A 22,463-nucleotide genomic window follows, 5' to 3' on the forward strand; every position below is an offset into this window, starting at 1 on the left:
AGCGGAACATGGCAATTTGGAGTGATCAGTCTCTGTCATCCAGTCTCAGGTGCTGGCAGTCAGAGGTTTAGGGATACCCAGAGCATGGGGTTGCATCCCTGACCATCTTGGCAAATATCCAGGGTTGGACCTGTCCTCCATGAGTTTATCTAATTCTTTTTATGAACATAGTTATACTTTTGGCCTTCACAACATCCCCTGACAACGAGCGCCACAGGTTGACTGTGCACTGTGTAAAGAAATACTTCCTCATGTTTGTTTTAAACCTGCTGCTTATTTATTTCCTTAGGTGACCCCTGGTTCTCGCCTTAGGTGAAGGGGTAATTAACGCTGCCCTGTTCACTTTCGCCACACCACTCATGATTTTATAAACCTCTGTCCTATCTCCCCTCCGTCGTCTCTTTTCCAAGATGAAAAGTCCCAGTCTTTTTAATCTCTCCTCCTATGGAAGCGGGGCCTAGCTCCACCTCTCCATCCAGCCCTAGGCACTAGCCCATGTGGCCTTAGGGTTTCTGCGTCCATGCAGAGAGACTGCCAGGGCCAGCCCCTTAGGGCGGCGCAGGGAGTGGGGACCGGGGAAATCCGGGTACTGCAGAGCGCCGCTCTGCGCGTCCGGCTCTAGCCCCGCCTAGTGGCGGGGCGTGGCCCAAGGATGCCCCGCCCTGCAGCGGCGGGCCCCGACCAATGGTCCCGCCCCCTTCTCCTTCCTCCTCATTTCCCTCCCGCCCTGTTTTCAACCCGCTCTCGGGTCGCCCCCCGGCCCCAGCGGCTCTGGGCGCAGGCGCGGAGCCGGCACATACGTCACTGGCACGCGCCAGGAGAGAGGGAGGACCCTGAGCGCGACGGGGAGCTGGAGAAACGAAAGTGAGCGGAGCGGAGTCGGCCTGGTTCTCTCGCCGCCGCCGCCGCCTGCGGGCCATGGTGCCGGCCTGAGACCCCGCCCCAGTGAGTGCCGCCCGTGACCCTCGGCCCTGCCGCGCCCGCCGCCCAGGGGCCTTCCTGCTCCCCGCGGGGAGCTGCCGGGGGTCGGCGTTTGCCCCAGTCCCCAGGGCCTGGCTCTTGCGCGGCGGCTGTGCTGTGCCTCTTCCCTGGTGCCCTGCCCCTCCTCCCCTCCCCACATCGCGGGCGCGCCCGTGCTCCCGGCCCGCGGAGCGCTCCCGGGGGCCTGCGGTGGAAAGAGGCTGGAGAAACACGAATCCCTGCGAACGGGACCCGCTCTGCGCTGCCCTCTGGGGACGCCGCCCTGAGAGCAGACCGCGGGCCCCCAATGAAGTGGGCCCCGTTGGGCTAATGAATCTGTCTGGTGCTGCGGTCTTTTGTGAGGGGCTTTGTACGTACCTCCTAATTCCGAGTAGGAGAGAATCGCTGGCACCTGTAGGTCTAATTTTGCAATTGGTTACAATCCTGCAACACCCACTTACACGTCGAGGGATGTCGCGAATGTATCTCTCTTGGCAGAACTGTGCTCAGTTCCTTCCTGCTGACGCTACTGTAAGAGTAGCTTCAAGGCCCCGTGGCTCCACCTGGGTGGATTTTTAGTCTGGATGGTTCTGTGGTCCTGTCAGACCGTTACCGTTCAGTTCTTTATTTCCTTGGATTTTAATCCTGTTAGACTACAAACACTGATATGGTTTGTTCTTCGTGTTAAATATTTAACTGAGATTCCTGCAGCACTTCACCTACCTCAACAGAACCTAGCTTTTGCTCTTAAGTAGTGTATGTATTTTTATCCCTATGTCCCATTCCGTTCCCTGGCATTTTTCCCAGCAAACTCCTCAGGCTTGGTTGAGTTCAATGGAGGGTAATTGACTCTCATTTGTTGCTGCTCCCCGGGGTTATGCAATGGTTATTTATCTGTCAGCAAACTCTTCAGTAACATAAGAATGGACATATTAGGTCAGACCAAAGGTCCATCTAGCCCAGTATCCTGTCTTCTGGCAGTGGCCAATGCCAGGTTCCCCAGAGGCAATAAACAGAACAGGTAATCTTCAAGTGATCCATTCCTGTCGCCCATTCCCAGCTTCTGGCAAACAGAGGTTAGGGACGCCATCCCTGCCCACCCTGGCTAATAGCCATTGATGGAGCTATCCTTCATGAATTTATCTAGTTCTTTTTTTGAACCCTATTATAGTCTTAGCCTTTACAACATCCTTTGGCAAGGAGTTCCACAGGTTGACTGTGCACTGTGTGAAGAAATATTTCTTTTTGTTTGTTTTAAACTTGCTGCATATTAATTTCATTTGATTACCCTTAGTTCTTGTGTTAACACTTCCTTATTTACTTTCTGCACACCAGTCATGGTTTTATAGACCTTAAGCATATCCCCCTTAGTAGTCTCTTCTCCAAGCTGAAAAGTCCCAGTCTTTTATTAATCTCTCCTCATACAGAAGCTGTTCCATACCCTTAATAATTTTTGTTACCCTTTTCTGAACCTTTTCCAATTCCAATTTTTTTTTTAAGATGGGGCAACCACATCTGCGTGCAGTATTCAAGATGTGGGCGTACCATGGATTTATATAGAGGCAACATGATATTTTCTGCCTTATTATCTATCCATTTCTTAATGATGCCCAATATTCTGTTAACTTTTTTGACTGCTGCTGCACATTGAGTGGATGTTTTCAGAGAACTATCCACGATGACTCCAAGGTCTCTTTCTTGAGTGGTAACAGCTAATTTAGACCCCATCATGTTATATGTATAGTTGGGATTATGTTTTCCAATGTGCATTTACTTTACATTTCTCAACACTGAATTTCATCTGCCATTTTGTTGCCTGGTCACCTAGTTTTGAGAGATCCTTTTGTAGCTCTTCGCAGCCTGCTTGGGACTTAACTATCTTGAGTAGTTTTGTATCATCTGCAAATTTTGTCACCTCACCGTGTAACCCTTTTTCCCTTGTATAACTGTGTTGAATAGGACTGGTTCCAGTATAGACCCCTGGGGGATACCACTATTTGCCGCTCTCCATTCTGATAACTGACCATTTATTCCCAACCTTTGTTTCCTATCTTTTAACCAGTTACCAATCCATTAGAGGACCTTCCCTCTTATCCCATGATAGTTTACTTTGCTTAAGAGCCTTTGGTGAGGGACCTTGTCAAAGGCTTTCTGAGAAGCTAGGTACACTGTATCCAGTGAATCCTCCTTGTCCACATGCTTGTTGACCCCCTCAAAGAATTTTAGTAGATTGATGAGGCATGATTTCCCTTTACAAAAACTATGTTGTCTTTTCCCCAACAAATTATGTTCGTCTATGTGTCTGATAATTTTGTTCTTTACTATAGTTTCAACCAGGTTGCCTGGTACTGAAGTCAGGCTTACCAGCCTGTAATTGCCAGGATCACCTCTGGAAACCTTTTAAAAAATTGGAGTGTCATTAGCTATCCTCCAGTCATTTGGTACAGAAGCCAATTTAAATGATGGGTTACAGACTACAGTTAGTAGTTCTGCAATTTCACGTTTGAGTTTTTCAGAACTCTTGGGTGAATACCATCTGATCTTGGTGACTTATTACTGTTTAGTTTGTCAATTTGCTACAAAACCTGCTCTAATGACACCTCAGTCTGGGACAGTTCCTCAGATTTGTCACCTAAAAAGAATGGCTCAGGTTTGGGAAACTCCCTCACGTCCTCAGCTGTGAAGACCGATGCAAAGGAATCGCTTAGTTTCTCCGCAATGGCCTTATCATCCTTGTGTGCTCCTTTAGCAAATTGATCGTCCAGTGGCTCCACTAGTTGTTTAGCAGGCTTCCTGCTTCTGATGTACTTAAATTTTTTTTTGCTATTACTTTTTGAGTCTTTGGCTAGCTGTTAAAATTCTTTTTTCGCTTTCCTAATTATATTTTTATACTTAATTTGCCAGGTTTTATATGCTTCTTTCTATTTTCCTCACTAGGATTTAGCTGCCAGTTTTTTAAAGGATGCCTTTTTGCCTCTCTCTGCTTTTTACCTTGTTTAGCCACAGTGGCACTTTTTTGGTTCTCTTACTGTGTTTTTTAATTTGGGGTATACATTTACATTGAACCTCTATTATGGTGTCTTTAAAAAGTTTCCATGCAGCTTGCAGGGATTTCACTTTTTGCGCTGTACCTTTTAATTTCTGTTTAACTTTCTCATTTTTGTGTAGCCCTCCTTTCTAAAATGAAATGCTACAATTTGGGCTGCAGGGATGTTAAATTTAATTATATTATCGTCACTATTGCCAGGCGGTCCAGCTATATTCACCTCTTGGACAAGATCCTGTGCTTCACTTAGGACTGAATCAAGAAATGCCTCTCCTCTTGTGGGTTTCAGGACTAGCTGCTCCAAGAAGCAGTCAAAGTGTCAAGAAACTTTATCTACATCCCATCCTGAGATGACGTACCCAGTCAATATGGGGATACTTGAAATCCCCCATTATTATTGAGGTTTTTTATTTTCATAGTATCTCTAATCTACCTGAGCATTTCACAGTCACTATCACCGTCCTGGTCAGGTGGCTGGTAATATATTCCTACTGCTATATTCTTCTTATTAGAGCATGGAATTACTATCCATAGAGATTCCATGGTACAGTTTGGTTCATTTAAGATTTTTACTTCATTTGATTCTACGCTTTCTTTTACGTATAGTGCCACTCCTCTTCCAGCACGACCTGTTCTGTCCTTCCGATATATTTTGTACCCTGGTATTACCATGTCCCATTGATTATCCTCATTCCACCAAATTTCTGTGATGCCTATTATATCAATATCCTCCTTTAATACGAGGCACTCTAGTTCACCAATCTAATTATTTAGACTTCTAGCATTGGTATATAAGCACTTTAAAAACTTGTCACTTCTAGCTGTCTGCCAGTACATGATGTAATTGAATTGGACTTTTTTTCATTTGACTGTTTCTCATCAGATCCTACCTGTATTTTATCATCTTCCATCCTCTCCTCCTTCTTAGGACATAGAGAATCTCCAGTAATAGAGCCTCCCCTAAGGAGAGTCTCTGTCCGAACCACATGCTCCTCCGCACCTGTCAACTTTCCCCCAGCCCTTAGTTTAAAAACTGCTCTATGACCTTTCTCATTTTAAGTGCCAGCAATCTGGTTCCATTTTGGTTTAGATGGAGCCCATCCTTCCTGTATAGGCTCCCCCTTTCCAAAAAGTTTCCACAGTTCCTAATAAATCTAAACCCCTCCTCCCTCTACCATCATCTCATCCATGCATTGAGAGCCTGCAGTTCTGCCTGTCTAACTGGCCCTGTGCATGGAACTGGAAGTGTTTCAGAGAATGCTAATATGGAGGTCCTGGACTTCAATCTTTTACCTAGCAGCCTAAACTTGGCCTCCAGGATCTCTCTCTTATCCTTCCCTATGTCACTGGTACCTACATGTACCACGACCACCGGCTCCTCCCCAGCACTACACATAGGTCTATCTAGATGTCTCAGGAGATCCGCAACCTTTGCACCAGCCAGGCAAGGCACCATGCGGTTTCCTGGTCATCGCAAACCCAGCTGTCTGTGTTTCTAATGATCAAATCCCCCACAACTTACCTGTCTCTTCCTAATAACTGGAGTTCCCTCCCCCGGAGAGAGATCCTCAGTGCGAGAGGATACCATAATGTCATCTGGAAGGAGGGTCCCAACTAATGTAATTTAATAGGAAAGACAGGTCCCAACTAATGTAGTGTAATGGGAAAGAGACTTCCGTATGCATCCTTATTTACAGCTTTGCTATAAAAAGGGTGGGAAAACTATTTTTAAAAATCCGCATTTGCAGGATCAGGTTTCGGAATGTTCTGCCTCCTTCAGAAGAAGTTGGCTCCTTTATGCAGCTTTTCAGAGGAAACTGAAAACACCCACTGAACTGATCTTACATTTCCTCAATTATGTACTGCTAGTGCAGAACGAATCTCTAATATGCACTGTTAAAAAGCCCTTTTGGAGCCAAATCAAATGTCTGAGTTCCCAAGTGTGGGGAGACCTCTCACCAGTTACTCTTTCTTCTCCTGGTTGCGGGGTTTCACATACAGTTGTGGTTTAAATTGGTCAACAGTAGGGAAAGCTGCTGTGTGTCCTGGGTCCCTGTTTTTGGACTAACAGTTTTGGATGGCAGCCAGGGAAAAGCAACCACGTTTATCTGTGGCAGGTTTTGGAGGCAAAGCATAGTGCCCAAATAGCATGAAAAACCATGCACTCTGCTGGATCGCAGCAACAACACAGACCGTGCCCCAGTATAGGAGGCAATGAACTTGCTGGATGCTTACTGTTTGTTCTCTCCTTGCAGTAAAAATGAAGAGACGAGCAGAGCCCGAATTTAACAGCAACCAGAAGCAGAAAAAGAGGGCAGAAGATCTGGGACTGAACCTCAGTTCCACTTCCGATGATGAACCTCCATGTAGTAATCATGCAACTCAAGGTAAGATCAGAAGTAGTATGGGCACCAGAGCTGCAAGGAGATAGCCTTGTAGGAAAGGTTGCTTTTCTTTTCAGGGATTTAATTAATCAGCTGGAATTGAATGCAGGTATTCTGGATCCCAATTCAGTGCCTTAACCGCAGGACCATCCTTCCTCTCTAGAAGGAAGGACTATACAGTTTCTGTCCCCAAACTGGGGGTGGGGGGGAATTAATTTTTTCCCCTCCATAATCTTATCTGGACACTCTCTTTACTGCCATCTGAAAATAACAATGAATCATATAACCTTTGTTTGCTTTGTCCCTTGTATCTACTCTTTTGTACATTAGAAATATTGAGAATGTCATGGATGGACTTACCTGGACGATCTTCTGAATTTCTCAAAAGATGCATATTGTGAGCTCATGCACCTTAATTGAAGGGGCAGTGTGCTGAATCCAAATGCATCCATTCTATGTAGTGTTAATTAGTCACTGAAGTTGAATAACCTTAACAGAGGTTTTTAAAAGTCATTACATTTCCCTTCTTCTCTCCACTGCTGTAATTTTCACACTTCTTGGTTCTTCTGCTGACCTCATTTCACTTGTTCTTCAGTCACTACCTGGATTTCTAACATTAAAAAACAGGCCTGAAATATCAAAACACACACACAAACCTCCTCATTACCCCCATATCTATCTGTCCATTAGGAAGAAGCAGAAAAGGTATCGGTGTCACATTCAGGCTCTTGGGAATCTGCCAGTATAGCCTTCAGTTTGGCACGCCTCAGGCATCTCTGTGTGCACACAGTAGGCTCTGCCACATTGGTTGCAGATGGCTGTGATTGAATTTAGCGTGAACTCTGATAAATTTATTTTGTAAATGTAAAACGGTGTTTGACCACTGGATTGATTAACTCCTTCTCCCAAACCAATTTATTTGTTTTAAAACCTAACCTTCATCTTGGTCAAATGGTTTCTTAAAAATAAGATTGCTATTAAAGCTGGTTTAATGATTCACCATTTGGCTGTAACTCAGATGAAATTTAGTACTTTATTAATTGGTGCGATTGTGTTCTGTAAAATTCATCACACGTCTTTTTTTTTCCTTTGAACTCACTTTAGATATACATAGCATCAGGGAGCATGCCCTGTGAGATGTTACTCTGTTTTTCAATACCAGAAATATTGCTGCCCTTTTCAACTGTAACGGAGGAGGAGAAGGACCTTGGAGTATTGGTTGATCATAGGATGACTATGAGCTGCCAATGTGATATGGCTGTGAAAAAAGCTAATGCGGTCTTGGGGTGCATTAGGAGAGGTATTTCCAGAAGGGATAAGGAGGTGTTAGTACAGTTATACATGGCACTGATGAGACCTCACCTGGAATACTGTGTGAAGTTCTGGTCTCCCATGTTTAAGAAGGATAAATTCAAACTGGAACAGGTACAGAGAAGGGCTACTAGGATGATCAGAGGAATGGAAAACTTGTCTTATGAAAGGAGACTCAAGGAGCTTGGCTTGTTTAGCCTAACTAAAAGAAGGTTGAGGGGAGATATGATTGCTCTCTCTAAATATATCAGAGGGATAAATACCGGAGAGGGAGAGGAATTAGTTAAGCTCAGTACCAGTGTGGACACAAGAACAAATGGATATAAACTGGCCACCGGGAAGTTTAGACTTGAAATTAGATGAAGGTTTCTAATCATCAGAGGAGTGAAGTTTTGGAATAGCCTTCCAAGGGAAGCAGTGGGGGCAAAAGATCTATCTGGCTTTAAGATTAAACTCGATAAGTTTATGGAGGAGATGGTATGATGCGTTAACATGGTTTTGATGATTAAATATTCATGGTAAATAGGCCCAATGGCCTGTGTTGGGATATTAGATGGGGTGGGATCTGAGTTACCCAGGAAAGAATTTTCTGTAGTATCTGGCTGGTGAATCTTGCCTATATGTTCAGGGTTTAGCTGATCGCCATATTTGGGGTCGGGAAGGAATTTTCCTCCAGGGCAGATTGGAAGAGGCCCTGGAGGTTTTTCGCCTTCCTCTGTAGCATGGGGCACGGGTCATTTGCTGGAGGATTCTCTGCTCCTTGAAGTCCTTAAACCACAATTTGAGGACTTCAATAGCTCAGACATAAGTGAGAGGTTTTTCGCAGGAGTGGGTAGGTGAAATTCTGTGGCCTGCGTTGCGCAGGAGGTCAGACTAGATGATCATAATGGTCCCTTCTGACCTTAGTATCTGTGAATCACTGATGTATTGAAGAATGTGCTATCTCTTACTCCTGATCTGTTTCCTTTCTCCTAGAGCCATAAAAGTAACTGCTGCATTAGTTCAGATGAAAAAGTCTTAAATGACAATCCTAAATAATGTCTTGGATTCTCAATAATGTTTTACAGATTATCTGACAAGGTCCTTGTAGAGGCAGTTATGCCTGTCACTTGCTTTGGCAGAGTAATTCTTTGCCTAAAAATTTGTGATTTTTTTTTTTTTTTTTAAAGGAGGATGGTCATATTACTCAGGTTAATTATATTGTCATTACAATATTGCCCATTAAGGCCTTAATGGAACTTTCTTAAGTATGTTTTTTCTGCTTTAAACTCATTTTGCTTTTTTTCCATATACCTGTAAAATCCTGATTTCTTATGTTCACATTTAGACTTTTTTTTTAAATGTAATAGCTGTGCCCACTCTTGAGTTCTAACTGGATAGCATTAGCCATGGAACCACAGTGGTGCCCAGCAGCTTTGCTTATGCTGAATGGCTGATTGCGAAGCTGTGCAAAAGTGTTAACTGAGTGACTTCCATTGACTAAGATGGGAGTTGTGGCTAATGTCTTCTCCCACTCAGACTACTTTGAAAATATTAGGCCTCAGGCAGTATTCCAGCTCAATATGGGAGAAGGCAGCTTTGTGCCCTGCAGTGCAGAAACCTTCCTAGCTCCCAGTCAGTCCTATAGGTGCTGACTCCGTGGGTGCTCCAGGCTGGAACTGGGTCTCTTTAACTAGGATGTGGCTGTGGTGACACTTGCCAGATAGTCTCTGGTCTCTATTCTTGCTAAATGTTCCCAGCCAATAAAGAGAGTTATTGAGCGGTCACTAAAAATATTCTACAAAACCTTGGCAACCTGATGTCTCTGAAAGAGCTGTTCCATCCTCACTGGGAACGACATGTCCGTGCCAAGGACCCTTGGGGCCAGGGTGGATTGATTTCAGTCACCAATTTAAATCACCACGTGGAAAGCCACAATTTAAATAACCAGTTTTAATCAACTTTTCTATTTGTGCTTCAGTTATTTTCTAAAGAAAGGTGCATTTTTACAGGTTGATATAGCCATTAAAACATGTTGATTTACAACTACATAGAGCCTTTATGCTAGATTTCGTACATCTTTTTGCTACGTAGAAGGGTACAGTATAACTATATACATTTATTTAAGCAATTATATAGCTTAATATTTAGATTTTTATTGTATATTTTTAGTATGTTTAGAAAATTGTGAGTGATATTGCTTCTTTACTACTTTAGTTTTGCTTCTGATTTGTGCCAAGCTGCAAAATAATTAGACATATATAGGAATGACATAGTAGGTCATGCTGGTGGGGGAATAGCACTATATGTGAAAGAAAGCATAGTCAAATATAGTAAATATCTTAAATGATTCAAACTGTACCACTGAATTCCAGACTTGAATAATAGCAGTAGGAATATACTACCAACAACCTGACCAGAATGATGATAGTGATTGTGAAACGCTCAGGGAGATCAGAGAGGCTACAGAAACAGAAAACCCACTAATAATGGGAGATTTCAACTATCCCCCATATTGACTGAGTACATGTCACCTCAAGACAAAATGCAGAGAGAAAATATCTAGGCACTGTTAATGTCTGCTTCTTGGAGTAGCTGTTCCGGGAACCCACAAGGGGAGAGGCAAGCTCCTGAAAGGAGCAGAGGATCTTGTTCAAGAGGTGAATATAACTAACCACTTGGCATAGTGACCATAATATAATTAAATTTAACATCTTTGTAAGAGGGAAATACCAAAGAACCCCATCACAGTAGCATTTAACTTCAAAAAGGGAGTTCAAAAAACTACACAAAATGAGGAATCTAGTTAAATAGAAATTAAAACAAACAGAAGAGTGAAATGCCTGCAAACTGCATGGAAACTATTTAAAAACACTAAAATTTAATTTGAGCCTGTATTTATACCTCAAATAATAAAAAACAAACAGTAAGAGGACCCAAAAAAGCCACCATGGCTAAACAGAGTAAAAGACGCAGTTAGAAACAAAAAGATATCCTTTTAAAAATTGGAAGTCAGTCCTACTGAGGAAAATAGAAAGGAGCATAAACTCTGGCAAGGCAAGTGTAAAAGTATTATAAGACAGACCAAAAAAGAATTTGAAGACCAACTAGCAAAAGACACACAAATAGCAATTTAAAAAAAAAAAGTAGTACATCAGAAGCCTGCCAAATAACCAGTGGGCCAATGGATAATTGAGGTGCAGAGAAACTAAATTAATTCTTTGCCTCAGTCTTCACTGCAGAGGATGTGAGGAAGATTCCCACACCTGAAGCATTCTTTTTAGATTACAAATCAGAGGATCTGCCCCAGATTGAGGTGTTGATAGAGGAGGTTTTGGATCAAATGTATAAATTTAAGAATAATTCACCAGGATCAGATGCTATTTACCCAAGAGTTCTGAAGGAACTCAAATATGAAATTGCGGAACTCCGAACTATGGTATGTAACCTATTGCATAAATCAGCCTCTGTAGCAGATGACTGGAGGATAACTAATGTAACACTGATTTTTGAAAAAGGCACCAGAGGTGATCCTGGCAATTACAGGCTGGTAAACCTAACTTCAGTACCAGGAAAACTGGTTGACACTATAGTAAAGAACAGAATGATCAGAGAGACAGATGAACATGGTATATTGGGGAAGAGTCAACACAGCTTTTGAAAAAGGAAATTATGCCTTCCCAGTCTGTTAGAATTCTTTGAGGGTGTCAACAAGCTTGTCGACAAGCGTTATCCAACAGTGTACTTGGACTTCCAGAAAGCATTTGACAAGGTCCCTCACCTAAGAGTCTTAAGCAAAGTAAGCAGTCATGGGATAAGAAGGAAGGTCCATTCATGAGCCAGTAGCTGGTTAAAAGATAAGAAACAAAAAGGGTAGGAATAAATGGTCAGTGTTCATAGTGGAGAGAGGTAAACAGTAGGGTCCCCCAAGGATCTGGAAAAGGGGGTAAACTCTGAAGTGGCAAATTTGCAGACGATACAAAATTACTCAAGATAGTTAAGTCCAAAGCTAACTGTGAAGAGTTACAAAGGGATCTCTCAAAACTGTGTGACTGGGCAGCAAAATAGCAGATGGAAATTTAGTGTTGATAAGTGCAAAGTAATGCACGCTGAAAAACATAGTCTCAAATAGACATACAAAATGATGGAGTCTAATGTAGTTGTTACCACTCTAAAAAGATCTTGGTGTCGTCATGGATAATTCTCTGAAAATATCCACTCGGTGTGCAGCGGCTGTGTGTGGTAAAAAAACAAACAAAAAGCTAACAGTGTTAGGAACTATTAAGAAAGGGATGGATAATAAACTAGAAAATATCATAAAACCCCTATATAAATTCGTGGTACACCCACAGCTTGAATACTGTGTGTGGTTCCGGTCACCCCATCTCAAAATAGATATATTAGAATTGGAAAAGGTACAGAGAAGGACAACAAAAATGATCGGGGGGGGGGTATGGAACAGTTTCCATATGAGGAGAGATTAAAGACTGGGTCTGTTGAGCTTGGAAAATAATGGGAGTAATGGGGGATGTGACAGAGGTCTATAAATCATGACTGGTGTGGACAAAGTGAATAAGGAAGTGTTGTTTCTCTTCACCTAACACAAAAACAAGGGTCACCCACTGAAATGAATAGGCAGCAGGTTTAAAACCAACATAAGGAAGTACTTCTCCACACAACGCACAATCAATCTGTGGAACTTCTGATAGCTAGAGCAAGGCTTGAAAAACTCATGCGATCGGGATGATCAGGAATCTTTCCTGGGCAAGTGCCTTCAATCTCTTGAGTCAGCTTTTCTTTTAAGAGAGGTTGTGTTAGTCCTTATGGTTGTGAAGGAAACCTTCCAAACGTGACCCAAGTGTACCTGGTGCAGCCATGGCTGCTTTTGTGTCACTTGTGGTGTTATGGGGAGGTGGAAAGGACTTGACGGCTGCTATTAGGAGCACAGGGAACCCGGTCATTGCTGCTGGAACCCCAGCCACTGCTTCAAAGAGTAAATGACCCTGGGCAGGGCCTCTACCACTCCCTGCAGCAGGGGATACTGATGGGTGTCAGCATTTGGACCATTGAACCCAAGCAGAGGGTTGCATTGTGGGGTTCCCACAGAGCTCTCTGCTTGGTAGGATTATATAAGTTGGATGATATCCCACAGAACCCTGTGGTAGGAAGGTCGTCGGGAGCCACTGCTCCCTGTTTTTGGGTGAGATGGGGTCTGGTTCAGGAGGAGGGAAAACTCAGTCCCTGCCACCTTATCCAAGGATCTTATATGTGGGGTGGCTGGGGAATCTCTCTCACACACACACACACACTACAGTCCAGCATTTAAGTTTTATTTTGTGGAGGTAGCAAGGGCTGCAATAAATGATGTCTATATGAAGGGTTTGCATGTCTGTGGAGGTTTGCACTGGTGTAGCTCCATCAGTCTAATTACAACAGTGTAAAGTCCTTAATGCTGACGGGTCCAGAGAGACTTGGTGAGCAGGTATTTGAGAGAGAGCTGGAGCCTTTTACACTGACCTACTCCCAGCAAGTGGGTAGAGTTTGGTTTCCAGTGTAACAGAGGTTTCATGTAAAAAGCTTTATTTTATTCTTGGTTTTTTTATTGATAAATCCTGGCATCTGCCTTCCTGGAATCCAGTGTGCTGGGCTGGTATTCCACTCTAGGTCTCCAGCATGCCTCACTGAGCTGTGCATCTGCTCAAGGAGGGAGTATTGTCCACCAACTTTCCCACATAATCTCATTCAGTAACAGTCCCACTGCCCTGATAACACTACCTCTAGGAGGTTTGGCAGCTGCCCACTCTTCGTTGTTGTGGAAGATTCTGCCATATGGGGGTCTCCTCAGGATTGCTGAAATTCGGATCATGTTCTGACAGCATTTCAGTGTACTGCTCAATTATAGAGGGCTAGGGAGAAGATGTGTTCAATACAAGGCTATGGTACATCTGCACCTTACATATGCAAGGTAAAGAATTCGGTCCTACCTATATGCAGCAAGATAAGGATAATTAAATATCCTAGTTCAGGGCATAAGTGGATTATCCTTGTGGTCAAGAATGACCCCCACTTTCCCCATTGGTATTATCAGGTACAGTAAATCCACATATCTAAAACATTTTCTACTAGTCAGAAAAGAGTGTGAATTGGTGTTTATCACAAATGTAAATGTCAGCTTGTTCTCAAGGGAGAAGTCAAGTGGCAGCCCTGAGGGCAGGGGGGTGGGTTGTCTTTCACCTTCTTTATGGTGGAATGAGGTAGCAAGACAGCTGGTATTTTGTCTTGAGAGTTGTATCTGAAGTCTGCATGCTCCCCACAGCCAGTCTGAGCTATTGAAGCGGACTCTTTACTATCCCCTAGCCTTCTGGGATGTGAATTTGGAATTCCCATGTACAGCTTCCCCTCTGATTAGCGAAACAAACGCTTGTTAATTTCTCCCCTCTGTTTCATTTTCAGAGTCTTCCAGTAGCGGCAGTGGGTCTGACAGTGAGAGCGATGAGAGGCGTCCAGTCTTCGGCTCTGGGAGCAATGAGTTCAAAGCAGACTCTCTTGTGGAGGGCACCTCCTCCCGCTACTCCATGTATAACAGCGTCTCCCAAAAGCTCATGGTAGGTCAAAGTCACTTTCGAGCATGCTGCTAAAACCGGATGAGCAGCTGAGAGCAAAATTGAGTACGTTCAGCTGTGAGAGATGCGCCTGGCATTCACCATTGTATCTTTCAAGCTCAGGATTTATGCAGAGCGCTGTTCTGTTTGCACTAATTGCAGTCAGTGATGACTGACGGCGGGCAGATCAGATGCTAATTAGAAGGCTAGAACCATGGTGAATTTCATCTTTCTTAGTAGCACGGGAGACTCAGTCCAACTAACTACATGTTCCATTCAAATCCAAGTCAGCCTTGCTGCACACACATTCTGTACAGAAACTTATTCCTATTAGCCCCAGGCAGCAGAATTTCAAGGAAGTTTGTGGCTCAGCAAATCTTTGAAATACATTTAAATGTAAATGCATTTGTGAGCTTGAGGCGCTGGAGTCCTGCATCATTTGTAAAACTTGATGAAGATCAGCGTTATATCACCATTTCCAAACTGGGGACCTTTCCACTGAGGCAACTGGAGAAGCTTTTATTAAAGTGTCATGCAGGCTTTACTTTGCTATAACTTCAGAGCGGGCCTTCCAAATATTACTAAAAATAATTTTTCCTTCAAGTAGCACCAGATCCCCTGTGGGCTTCTGAGACGTCGGCCTGAGAGTGGGCAGCAACTTCTAGAGCTAACAAATATCAGAAAAAGGGGACGTGAAAGTAGTGAGACCCCTTTGTGACATGGGAATAGCACAGGTACTACTGGCACAGCCAGCTGGAGAGCTGGTGCCTGGTGACTTCACCTGGTAGAGCACAATGGATTTAGTGTGAGTTCTGACTACAGTGGTGTGCGCATGGACAGAGTGAGTTTGGTCACCAAATAAGGGATTTTGCAAATTAAGTCCACTTTGGACACCAACAGTGGCAAATCCAACGCCTGGCTTTCTGAGTATACTTCACTAACTAGCCCTGTGTGTGTTGGAGAAAAGACTGCTAGCTTGACCTTCTAGGGTGTGGCATTTGTCAGTGAAGTGCTCATGCCATACAATATTAACCACTTATCTTGACGCTGCACTACACTTTTCAAGCCTTGTCCCCCAGATGCCTGCCTAACTTGTAATTTCAGGTGACCAATTCTTTTTTTTGATCCTCCCGTCTCCTATAGTTGCCTACATGATGCATATTTCTTCCAGCCTTTGCTGCTCTGTAGCATTGTGACAGGGTGGTCTGAGGCCCTGGAAGTTGGACCAAAGCCCAAAAGACCCAGTGGTAAGACTTTTGCTTGGCTACTGACTGCCCAGGAAAGAAAGATGGTCAGAGGAAGAGCTAGCTGGAGCCACTGGAGATGCTATACTGGAGGTAGGGCCTTACACCAGGCATGGACCAGAGCCTGGATGGCAGGCCCCAAGTGGAGGGTGGGTGGTCTTTAAAGTCCCCAGTTGCAGACATTAAAACATTGAAAGGACTGCAAGGGGACTCACCCGAAGAGACGGGGATGTTAAGATGGATAGCAGATGGAGACTGAACAGTGACTAACAGCAGAGTTCAGAAAATGCCAAGAAGAGCAACGCAAATAGGAGGATCAGCAGTGGGCTGAGATGACTCTGCCTGACCGCAGAATGGGAGAATCCAGAAACAGAAGATGATATGGAGGCAAGTCTCTTGACATTCAGAAGGGTAACTCAGCCCTGCAGATGGCCACAAGATCCTCTGGCTTACCCCATATCTCACTGAAAAGGCTCTACAAGCCTAGTGGACTGGAGAGCCAAGAAGCCTAGGGCTACAGAAGGGTTATGGAAACCCTGTAGAGGTGGTAGTATAATCCAGAGATCTAGCAACAAAGGTCCTAGTCCTTCTGATATAGAAATTCTGAAGACCCTTGAAGATAGTAAACATCTGAAGGAATTTATTTAAAAAATGGATTAAGTTCAGAAATGTTGCACCTTTGCTCAAATGACTAAGATACTTGTCCTGGAATTGTTTCTATCCAACCTGCTAGGTGATCTTCAGATCTGGGTTCAGGAGCATAGACTGGGGAACTCTTTCTTCTAATGTCAGGATTTTCTCTCTGTAAGGCAGAAGCAGGAACAATGTTGAATCTGGTTAAGAACAAATCCCATCATTACTTGTGAGGTGAACGTTGTGGGATGGGAGACCCAAAAAGAAGATCGCTACCAATGTGACAAACTGTGCCACCTGCGGAGGTTTTGTTCCAGGACTAAGACCCGCTCCTGGGGAAAATTTGGTAATTTTTCCATGTTGGGTGGGGGAGACCTTCGCTTCAAAACTAGTAGTACTAAAAGGAAGGCTAGTAAAAGCCTTGGTGGATTTGAGAGTTACCAGACCCTGGTTCAAGAACATGTTGAAACATACACAGCCAATAAACTCAATAACAGTTAGGTGTGTCCATGGAGACACTAAAGCATGTTCCCTGGTGGTAGTTAAGCTCCAAGTAGGTGGACAAGAGATTCCTATGAGAACGGGCATGGCTGAAAAGCTTCCTTTTCCCCGTAGTATTGGGGAAAGATCTTCCTAATTTCACTAACTTTAATAAAGGAGACTGATAGCCTGACTTCAAGTAGTAACAGTCATAATCAGTTGGGAAGAGGTTTTAAGGAAGAAGAGGATGAGGATCTATCTTCCCTTTTTTCAGATATTTTTGAAGGAGAGGGGAAAGACTCACCCTACCAGGGGAGAAAGGAAAAGGGCTAAGGGCTTGCAAGTATCCATATATACAACATGGATATTGCTAAATATCAGCAAGAGGGATTATGCCCTCAAACCTTTCTCTAAAGGACTAGGTGAGAAGAATGTCGGTCAAACTAAATTCCCTTACCGTATAGTCCAGAATGGTATATTGTATGGATATGTGAGCACCCTAAGACTGAAAAGTGAGTGAAAGAGCTGGTAGTCACCAGGGTTTTAGGCAGGGGCTCATGAAGATGGCTCATCAGGTTCCTTAAGTGGGTCTACGGGGAGGGACAAGAGATTTTACAAACATTTTTCTGGCCCAGTGTTCCTGAAGAAATAGCTTAATGGTGTCAGTTCTGCCCTGAATGTCAGTTGATGGCACCAGAAGCAATTAAGACATCCATTGATTGAGTCCTACTGTACACATACAATTTGAAAGGATTGTAATGGATATTGTGGACCCATTAGAATGGAGTACCCAGGGGAACAGATACATTTTAGTTATTTGACTGTATAACCCGATATCCTGAGGCATTCCATTTACACAGTGCTACTGCCAGGAGAATTGCAGAGGAGCTGGTGACCACGTTTACTAGGGTGGTGTGACAGTTTCTTGTGGTGCCCAGGACTGAGAGTCACCATTGTTTCCCTCCTGCCTCACCAAGAGAGAGTCTGGCTGGTGTTAAACTGGTTGACCTGATCCGCCAGTCTTAGCCACCCAAGCAGACTCCTCAGAGCCTTGCAAGCCCTCACTGCCCCTTGCAGGTTAGCAATAGGTGCATTCCAATCCCTAAGCCCCTCTGAAAGCATCCCCCTGTAGTATCCAGTCCTTAACCACTGGACGCTCACAGAAATTATCAAGTATGTTGTTCCCAAAAGCAATGGTGTACACACACTGCTTGACTGGTAAAACTCACCAGTCAAACTCACTGGTAAAAAAAATCAAGTCCTTTATAACATCACAGCACTGAAATATATTTATTGTGAATCAAAGGTTAAGTTTTAAAAGGTAGCGAGCGAAGATAAGTGGAAACAGAAAGGGTGACACGTATAACATAAAATGCAATCCTACGTCCATACATACTAATGGTTACCTTTCCTATTTAATAAAATCTTTTTCCTATTTAATAAAATAGATTCCTATTTAATGAAGATTTTTCTCCCAAGGATTCAGTCTTTGACAGTGCTGCTGGTTTTCAGTCAAAACCAGGATCCAAGTTTTCATGAATACCCCATCCCCTTAAAGTGATTTCTTCAGTAAATGGACACCTCAAACGGCTTTCTTTTCTCCAGGTAGAGTCCCGTAAACATTTGAAATGCCCTCGTTGTTTGTTTGTTCTCTAGTGTGCTGACCCCATGTCAACTTCGCATCCTTATGTTGACTTGACATGTAAATGTAGCTCCCATTGTGTCTAGATTATAGTGTTTAATTCACATCAGAGGACAGGGATAGGTGAATAGACATGCTTTGCCTGGTAGAAAATCTGTTGGTCAACTCTGCCTTGTTACATAGTTTAAAACATGTTTTCAGTAGGAGCACATACCTCTTTAAATATCATCTGGACGTACGTATCATAGCGATATTAATGACCAGTGTGATACCAGCTTTTGTTTGACATTGGTCAAGGCACAGTTCTTTCATGGTATTTATCCATAAGTAGTATTAGGTATAGTGAGTTTCAGATCTGTTAGGAATTGTTGACATTAAGGCCATGTCTACACTAGAGCCCTTACAGCGGCACAGCTGTGCTACAACAGCTCTGCCACTGTAAGGTCTCAGTGCCAACGGAAGAGAGCACTCTTGTTGGCATAATTAAACCACCCCCAGCGAACGGACATAGTGCTGTCCACGCTGGTGCTTCTGTGGGTGTAACTTATGTCACTGAGGGTATGTCTACGCTACAAAATTAGGTTGATTTTATAGAAGTCGATCTTTAGAAAGCGATTTTATACAGTCAATCGTGTACGTCCCCACTAAGCACAGTCGGTCGGCGGAGTGCGTCCTCAATACCGTGGCTAGCATCGACTCATGGAGTGGTGCACTGTGGGTAGCTATCCTACAGTCCCCACTGCCCATTGGAATTCTGGGTTAAGCTCCCAGTGCCTGATGGGGCAAAAAACATGGTCGCGGGTGGTTTTGGGTACATGTCGTCAGTCTCCCCTTCCTCCCTCCTTGAAAGCAACGGCAAGCAATTGTTTTGCGCCTTTTTTCCTGGGTTACCCATGCAGACGCCATAGCATGGCAAGCATGGAACCCGCTCAGCTCAGCGCTGCTGTTGTGAGCATTGTAAACACCTCGTGCATTATCCTGCAGTATGTGCAGAATGTGGCTAGGAGCCGCCAGCACAAGGACAATTGTGAGGAGGACATGAACAGAGATGTTCCTGAAAGCACGGAATATGGCAATTGGGACGTCATGGTGGCAGTGGGGCAAGTTGATACAGTAGAACGCTGATTCTGGGCCCGGCAAACAAGCACAGGCTCGTGGGACCGCATAGTGTTGCAGGTATGGGATGATTCCCAGTGGCTGCAAAACTTTCGTATGCATAAGGCTACTTTCCTGGAACTTTGTGAGTTGCTTTCCCCAGCCCTGAAGCGCAGGAATACCAAGATAACACCTGCCCTGACAGTTGAGAAGCGAGTGGCAATAGCCCTGTGGAAGCTTGCAAAGCCTGACCGTTACCAGTCAGTCAGAAATCAATTCGCAGTGGGCAAATCTACAGTGGGGGCTGCTGTGATCCAAATATCCAAGGCAATCAGTGACCACCTGCTAGCAAGGGTAGTGACTCTGGGAAATGTGCAGGTCATAATGGATGGCTTTACTGCAATGGGGTTCCCTAACTGTGGTAGGGCGATAGATGGAACGCATATCCCTGTCTTGGCACTGGACCACCTTGCCAACCAGTATGTAAATCACAAGGGGTACTTTTCAATGGTGCTGCAAGTACTGGTGGATCACAAGGGACATTTCACCGACATCAGTGAGGGATGGTCAGGAAAGGTGCATCTTTAGGAACTCCGGGCTGTTCGAAAAGCTGCAGGAAGAGACTTTCTTCCCAGACCAGAAAACTACCGTTGGGGATGTTGAAATGCCAATAGTTATCCTTGGGGACCCAGCCTACCCCTTGCTCCCAGGGCTCATGAAGCCATACACAAGCATCCTGGACAGGGGTAAGGAGCAGGTCAACTATAGGCTGAACAAGTGCAGAACGGTGGTAGAATGTGCCTTTGGATGTTTAAAAGCCTACTGGCGCAGTTTGCTGACTAGTTTAGACCTCAATGCAACCAATATTCCCATTGTTATTGCTGCTTGCTGTGTGCTCCATAATAGCTGAGAATAAGGGGGAGACGTTTGTGGCGAAGTGGGAGGTTGAGGCAAATCGCCTGGCGGCCAATTTTGAACAGCGAGACACCAGAGCGATTAGAGCACAGCTAGGTGTGCTGCGCATCAGAGAGGCTTTGAAAAACAGTTTCATGACTGGCCAGGCTACGGTGTGACAGTTGTGTGTGCTTCTCCTTGATGCAAAACCGCCCCCTTTTGTTGAATTTACTTCTCTGTAAGCCAATCCCCGTCCCCCGATTTGACCACGGCTGACAAAGGAAATAAAGTCCCTATTGTTTTGAATCCATGTAGTCTGTCTTTATTTAAAAAAAAAAAAAAAAAAGTGCAATCACTGACAAGGTTGCCCGGATGGGGTGGAGGGAAGGACAAGGCCATATTGCTTATTGTAGTCACACTACAAATCAAAGCTGTTTGAATGACAGCCTTCTGTTGCTTGGGCCATTCTCTGGAGTGGAGTGGCTGTGTGCCCGGAGCCTTCCCACCCCCCCAGCTTTCTTGGGCGTCTGGGTTAGGAGGATATGGAACTTGGAGAGGAGGGCAGGCGGTTATACAATGGATGCAGTGGCGGTCTGTGCTCTTGTTACCTTTCCTGCAGCTCCACCAGATGCCTGATCATGTCCGTTTGCTCCCCTGTCAGCCGCAGCATCTCCTCCTGCGTATTCTGATCACGCTCACTGAATGCTTTCCTGGCCTCTGCCACCGAATGGTCAGGAAAGGTCCATGCATTCAGCTGTGCCCTATCAGCGTGGGAGGACTGCATGAGCTCGGAAAACATGTCATCGCAAGTGCTTTTTTTTTTTTTTTTTTTTTTTTTCCACCTTCTAATCTGTGATAATCTCAGAGACGGAGTTGATATGGGGAGCATAGAAATATTTGCAGCTGCAGGGGGGATAAAAAGGGAGAATAAAATTTAAGAGGATACATTTCTGAGAACAAAAGGGAGACACTTTCACAGTGAATCAAGCAATTCACAGCAGACAGCACCTGTGCTTTAGGTACAAGGTCGCATTTTGCCTTTTATATTGAGCGCCTGCTGGTATGGTGACACATCACACACAGCTGGGCAACAGAATTCGATTTCCAGGCAGCCATGATAAGCCAAAGGCTACGCGGGGTTGGCTTCTTCCGCCTTTGTAACATGTGGGAATGGTTTCAAACTGCAGCGCCCTCCTTTCCCATAGCAAGCAATGCCGGTGGGGTTTGCCGTTTAAAAGGAGGGGTTGCGGTTTTAGGGTGGATGTGCAGCACACGCCTCCCCGCCACCACATGGCTATTCTCCAGGACGATCCCTTTTAGACAAGCACAGATAGTCCAGCACGAACAGGGTCCTTTTACTGTTCCCTTACAAAAATTCCCCTATTTCAACTAGGTGACCGTGAATGATATCACTCTCCTGAGGCTGACACAGAAAGATAAAGACTGAATGTTGCATGAGTGTGACCAAAACCCAGGACCATTTGCTGCCATGCTTTGTGCTGCAATGATTCCAGAATACTTGCTACTGGCTTGGCGTGGTAAAGTGTCCTACCGTGGAGGACGAAATAAGGCAGCTCTCTCAAGAAACCTTCTGCAAAGCCTTTCAGAGTACCTCCAGGAGAGGTTCATGGAGATGTCCCTGGAGGATTCCAGTTCCATCCCCAGACACGTTAACAGACTTTTCCAGTAGCTGTATTGGTTGTGAATGCATCCCAATTCTTCAGGGCAAATCAAACATTAAACACAATTGCTTTTAAACCCAAGCAGTGTAGTGTAGTTACAAATGTGCACTCACCAGAGGTGCCTTCTCTGCCTTCAGGGTCCAGGAACTCACCCTGGGAGGGTTTTGGCTCTAGGGTGATGAAAAGGTCCTGGCTGTCCGGGAGAACGGATTCTCCACTTACCTGCTGCGCATTCTCCTCCTCCTCTTCCTCACCCACAAAATCCTCCTCCGTGTTGTGTGAGACTCCCCCCTTGCAGGTGTCCGTGGTCAGTGGTGGGGTACTGATAGGGTCCCCCCCGAGAATGGCATGCAGCTGATCATAGAAGCGGCATGTATGGAACTCTGACCTAGAGCGACCGTTTGCCTTCTTTGTCTTGTAGTAGGCTTGCCTGAGCTCCTTAACTTTCACGCAGCACTGTTGTGTGTTCCTGGTGTAGCCTCTCTCCACCATGCCCTGTGCGATTTTGGCA

The 22,463-nt window shown here is 44.6% G+C and overlaps 1 protein-coding gene across 4 annotated transcripts in view; it reads left to right on the plus strand.

Annotated features, from left to right (window-relative positions):
* The first annotated feature begins 736 nt into the window (after nucleotides 1-736).
* The window catches only part of CMTR1 (cap methyltransferase 1), a 63,413-nt gene continuing 41,686 nt past the window's right edge, over nucleotides 737-22,463 (plus strand). For 2 of the 4 annotated variants that reach the window (XM_037895519.2, XM_037895520.2), the window contains exons 1-3: nucleotides 777-945; nucleotides 6,262-6,393; nucleotides 14,134-14,285. In XM_037895519.2, coding sequence (XP_037751447.1) covers nucleotides 6,267-6,393; nucleotides 14,134-14,285 — 279 coding nt within the window. In that variant the 5' untranslated portion in view covers nucleotides 777-945; nucleotides 6,262-6,266. Of the gene's footprint in view, nucleotides 946-6,261; nucleotides 6,394-14,133; nucleotides 14,286-22,463 lie in introns of all 4 variants that reach the window. The other 2 variants (XM_037895517.2, XM_043543496.1) reach the window with 2 other exon arrangements.

Source organism: Chelonia mydas, chromosome 3, assembly GCF_015237465.2.
Source record: "Chelonia mydas isolate rCheMyd1 chromosome 3, rCheMyd1.pri.v2, whole genome shotgun sequence".
Lineage (NCBI taxonomy): Eukaryota > Metazoa > Chordata > Testudines > Cheloniidae > Chelonia > Chelonia mydas.